This window comes from Salvia splendens, chromosome 4 (genome assembly GCF_004379255.2).
Source record: "Salvia splendens isolate huo1 chromosome 4, SspV2, whole genome shotgun sequence".
Lineage (NCBI taxonomy): Eukaryota > Viridiplantae > Streptophyta > Magnoliopsida > Lamiales > Lamiaceae > Salvia > Salvia splendens.
The window spans coordinates 13,988,352-13,993,957 of NC_056035.1; the positions used below are offsets into that span (position 1 = coordinate 13,988,352).

The window sequence follows — 5,606 nt, forward strand, 5'->3', positions numbered from 1 at the left end:
GTACGTTCGCAAGTAAAGTCGGAACGAAAGATTCAAGTTAAGGGAACTAAGCGATCGAGGTGAGCTTTCCTATACTAAAAATACAAATCGTATTTTATGAAAACACGAACACGTGTTCGTGATTGTTAATGATGTTGTCTTGCCATAAATATTTTTGTATGATGCATATCTGTTTGGCTAAGGCCAAAGGAATTATGAATGATGATATAAGTCGAATTCGGGTCCCAGTGAGGGTGGTGTCCCCGCTCGGACTAGTGTACACAAGCTACCTCTGACATGTTGGGCAGAGTAGGTGACCGAGGAAGGTGGCCACCTTCCCGGCACATGAATGTAAGGTGACCGTGGGAGAACACCATCTCCACGGCACAATGTGATCAGATATGGCAAAAAATGGAAAGAACTTAGACTGCGCAGTCGAATAAACATTTTTAGTAAGCTCAGGTCTTTTAAATAAAACCACGGGGTGTTACTGTGATGATGGCTTGATAATATTTTCAAAAGTATATTTGTATTTTCGGGAATGTGTTCACTGAGTACTTTTTGTACTCAGCCCTGCATATATTTCTAAATGTGCAGGTTGAGCAGTGAAGTGGTGGAGGAAGTGCTATTGAGACAAGACATTTAATTCAGTCAGATTTTGACTCTCGGAGGTTCATGTCTTCATACATGGAACCGCGTTCATTTGCTTCCGTTGTGCATTTTAAACGGCTCAAGTCTATTTTGTTCAAAACTCTGATATTTTGAAATTTTTACAAACAAATACTTGAGTTTTCATGATCGAGTATCTTTTCTTCTATGTATCTGCACTTGATTAGTCATGTCTCGCAACCAATGTTTGATTTTATTTTCCCTTAATTATTTCCCCGCTTCTTATACCCCCACCCCTAGTCACGGTTCCCCGACTATGCTATCCTTAGTAAGTGCGGTCGTGACATGCATCGGGCGGACTATCGTCCGCCCCACTTTGGATGTTCTAATAATAGTGAAAATAATATTATTGTGGGAAAGACTCTAGAAGATCGTGGAGTATTATTGAACAATTAAACAAGAGTAAATTTAGAAGTCTGGTACTAGGGCTGGCAAATCGTGCGGATTGGGTCGTTATCGGGTTGACCCGTTAACGACCCAATCCAATAAGGCCAAACCCGAACACGAATCCGATCCGCCACCTCCAAATCCGGACACGATCCTAACACGATAGCGACACGAACCGCTTTGGGTTGACCCGACACGACCGCAACACGATATCAGATTTCAGATTAAAAATGTGAGAGAGAGGTCGCAAAGGAGGCAGGCGCTGACAGAGCTTCACCAAATCAGAACGGCGATCCGCCGAAAACGGAAGAGAATGAGAGTGAGAGTGAGAGTGAGCTGAGAGGGAACCCGATTTGTGGAAAAAAAAAAGGCCACTCCGGCGTGGATTCGCCGGAGGAGAGTGAACAGCGGTGGCGAATTCGCAGAAGACCGCGAGGGAAGAGAGAAGCGAGAGATGAGAGAGAGAGTTCTCCATAGATGTGAGGGAATCCGACAGAGGGAGTGAGAATTACCGAGAGGATGGCGTGAGTTTGAGGAGAGGAAAGAAGAGGCACCGCCGTTCTGTTTTATCAATTGGGGATTTTTTTCTCATGGATGAGGGAATAATGGAGAAGAGGGAGTACTATTGAGGGAGGTAATTCTAATTTCTAAACCCTAATCTATTTTTTTATTATTTTTCTAAGTGAAAGTGACTAAATTAAATCTAATAAAAAATAAAAATAATAAAATATTAATTTTTAATAGGTTACCTGCATCCGACCAGCATCCGACCCGAATTTTTCGTGTTCTTATTGGGTCAACCCAATAATGACCTGTATCCAATAAGACTTGATTCAAACCCAATTATTTCGTGTGGATTCGTGTCGAATTATCGTGTTGTGTCAAAAATTGTCAGCCCTATCTGATACTGTTATTTATAAATAAAAATATTGTACTACTGTACTAACACTACAAGAGAGAGAGAAAATATGTATACACAAAGAGAAAAAAGAAGGGCACCTTTTATTCATCTTTTTGGCTAACATGACCTTACCTTCAACATTTTTGCAAAGTCTATTTTTGTCATATCTTTACGGATGCTTTTGTGGTATGATAATATTTCACCTACCCAAAAAAACAACAAAACAAAACTTTTAATTTTCAAATAAAAAACATTAAAGAAAAAAATGTAATAGCACGCACTGTCCACAATTTTGTGTGTAATTTGTATACATGTGTAACTTGGTGGTATGGATGGTGTTCAGCTTTTCAAAGAGGCAATACTATCACAATTTATAATTTATTTTTACGAAGCCTATTACAAGAAAGCATGTTTATAGTCTTTTAATTAAAGAATTATTTAAAGAATATAAAGTTAATAGGAGTATGTTTTATTAATTTAAAAAATGTTCTCAGAGAGAAAAAGGGAGTAGTATATACTTTCGCAACAATTCACCGTCAAGACTATTAGGAAACCAATATGATACATTGATTATCCAACTTAATACCCAATCGTACCTCGGAACAATAAAATTGAGTATTGGAAATTACATACTGAATTGTAGCCCAGAAAGCCCCAATTTTTTATAAGAAAACAAACAAATTAATAGAAATTAGGGCAACCTCAAAATGCACATGTTATAAAAGGTTCAAGCTCATTTTCATTTCATTTAAATATTAAGATATTAGTGAGATTCACACTAAAGCCTTCATAAAATAACAAGATTGCTTAATCCCAAATAAGCAGAAAGAAAATTCCACAGAAGATGAAGACCAACACTTGCAAAGAAGCCAACCAGCAGCATGTATCATCGGGTGAGAAATGGCGAACGACCAAACATACCCGCTTGCTTCGAATCCATCTGCATCATGTGGTGGTTTGATGCAGAAACACGTACTCTTTTCGCAACACAGAGCATAATGATCAATATGCGAGTTTGAGTTGTTTTTTTAAGATGAATACGGTGTGGAAGAGATGCGAATGCAATGAGCAAAGGGGCGTAAAATGCATAGTAACAAGATTGCCGAGTCATGAATTTTATAATAACTTGATTTTGAGCCAGCAAATAACAACTTACACACTGGATGAACCAAGATGATCTAGTAAATGTGCAACAACTGAAAGGTTCGTAGAATGCAAGAAAACGAAACCCCAAATACCACCGCCTTACTTACCCCACCCAACCTAGATGAACTAGACAGCATTGAATATAATGGCCAGGCCAACTTACACAAAGATGTACAAAGTGAGCATCATGTTTCTCTTCATGGCTACTACTAGATCTTATCCACCTTTTCAGCTTTAACAAGAGGATTTGCTTTTGCTATGGCATCCCGAGCAGCGGCCTGATAATCAAATGGGCAGGCGTGTTTGTCTGCATAGCGATGAACTGAGCAGAAGAGGTCCCCACACTTGCACTTGAATGGTGTCAAACCCACACGCTTGCAACAGATAGTGCATCTGTTCGGCCCCTGCTTCGCCTTCGGCTCTGCATTGGATGATTGCTGGGGTGTTGCCTCCAACTCGACTGATCCTGCTTCCGCACTGGCTGCATCATCGGAAACAAGTGCTTTCCAATTGCTACTTGATCCACCGTTTACAACGTTCTCAATGGATGATGATGATGCAAGCTGGGCATGCGATTGTTTCAGTATCATGTCCTTGTGACACTTGGAGCACATATTCATCGTCGTAGAACTCCCATAGAAGCCACAGTTGTTGATGCATAAAATAGGACCTTCTGCAGGTTGGCAACCATCATTCTCTTTGGAGGACTCCATATGTGCAAGAATCCTGTCAATCTACAATGACTGACAAGTGGCCGGGAAGGTTATAAGAGTAACATGCTCATGCAATTTCACAATAAAATAATCATGAAAACAATGAAATTCCACAAAAAAAAAACAAACAAACAAACATATGTTCCACACTTGACAATTATGAATTTAATGTTAACCTGTTCACCTACACTCGGTTATCGAGAATGTGAGCATAGGGAATCAATATTATGCATAATTGTAATCTCAAGGTCTCCAAAAGGCAACAATAACAAGAAATTTGCAGACTTTATTTTATCAAGTAGTTGGATCAAATGATCAAATTTAACAAATAGTAGTACAAATCCGAAACATTTTTAGGTAAACAGTATCACACTACAGAACATCCAACCACCAGTCCACTTCAACAAACTTCAACAATAAGAGTAACTAAAAAGAGATGTCTGAAATTGGACCACTAACATCGATGTAGCAGCAACAGACCAAAAAGTGTAACAGCCAAAGGAATAGGATGCAGGCAGTGAAGATCTAATCTACTTAAGATAATTGAATGAATATGCTTAATCATTCAGCTACCCAGGCATGTCATTCATCTCATTACAATACAAAAAAACTGGTTTACTATCTGTGTTTGAGCCATGTTTGTTGATATATGTAGCACAAACAGTCAAACAAAATAGAGTATATACTAAAACTCATGAAGACATTATAAGTACAAACAGAAACAAAATACCGCAGGGATCAAACTATTATAGCAAGCTTGCCAAATTACTAAAACCCAAATACTCTTAAATTAGAAACTAAAAGATAATAACACCTTAAAAATTGAGAATTTTTCCAATATTCTAAAATTTCTTCTTTAATCAAAATTCCTCGGTTTAAAATTGAAAAACAAAACAATCATCTAAAAGATAAGAGTACTAAGCTAAAGGTAAGCTATGCTTCATTTCTAAAAACAAAGAAAATCACAGAGATTTGGCTTTCAGCAAGTTTTGTAAAAGAAAATTAGGGCACCAAGATCACAAAAACTTAAGAGTTAACCCATATTAATAAACAACTCAACACCAACAATGATAAAAACTAGAGTAAATCTTTCCGCTTCTATCATAATAACTCATGAGCCAAATAATGAAGTCTTGCAAGTCATAATTAAAACAAAATGAAAAAGAGAAAGGAATTCTCAGACTTGGATCGCATAAGAAAGTAAGTTTCCAGATGACCTTGAATTCGCGTAGACTATATTTCCCCTCCAACAAGAAACCGCAAGATTCAATTTTCCCCGAAAGAAACAAAACCCACAAGCAGATCACAACACCGTAAACGAATTTAACACGAAACTAAGAATTGGATAAGAAAAAAGACGAAAAATACCTGCTATGATGGGATTAAATGATCAAGATTGTAGTGGCGTAGGGGCTAAAAAAGGAGAAAGAGACTCGGGTTTGGTCTTTGATCAGGCGATACTCTGCCCTTGTTTGTACCCCTCGGTAATTAAAGTAGATTTTTTATTTAAAAACATTAATACGAATATATTGGTTTTTGAATTGAATTGAATTGAATTGAATTGAATTGAATTGAATTGAATTCCAAAACAATAGTAGTAGTAAGTTTTTAACCTTTTTATGCAGGCATCGAGCACTATGTGTGTCTTGAATCACAATAAGTAACTGCTTTCTTCATCACAAATTCAGAAAATTAAATTAAATATACTTTCTGTCAGGTTGGCAATGACTACTTAAGTTATATGAAATGGAAACAAATAGATAAATGAGATGAAATTAAAATTCTCACCTACTAATTTCATGTATTTTTTT

The 5,606-nt window shown here is 37.3% G+C and overlaps 1 protein-coding gene across 2 annotated transcripts; it reads right to left on the minus strand.

The window, feature by feature from the left end:
- Positions 1-3,035: 3,035 nt before the first annotated feature.
- On the minus strand, positions 3,036-5,318 carry LOC121798720 (zinc finger A20 and AN1 domain-containing stress-associated protein 8-like). 2 transcript variants are annotated; one of them, XM_042197860.1, is made up of 2 exons: positions 5,164-5,318; positions 3,036-3,825 (listed from the first exon to the last, which is right to left on the minus strand). In XM_042197860.1, exon 2 carries the CDS (start codon positions 3,793-3,795, stop codon positions 3,292-3,294), a length of 504 nt encoding a protein of 167 aa, XP_042053794.1. In that variant the 5' UTR covers positions 3,796-3,825; positions 5,164-5,318; the 3' UTR covers positions 3,036-3,291. The 2 variants fall into 2 exon arrangements, with proteins under 2 accessions (XP_042053794.1, XP_042053795.1); XM_042197861.1 differs by lacking the exon at positions 5,164-5,318 and adding an exon at positions 5,013-5,144.
- Positions 5,319-5,606: the final 288 nt, after the last annotated feature.

Coding starts and splice junctions, on each gene's coding strand:
- LOC121798720 (XM_042197860.1), bottom strand. CDS start 3,795: ATGGAGTCCTCCAAAGAGAATGATGGTTGCCAACCTGCAGAAGGTCCT.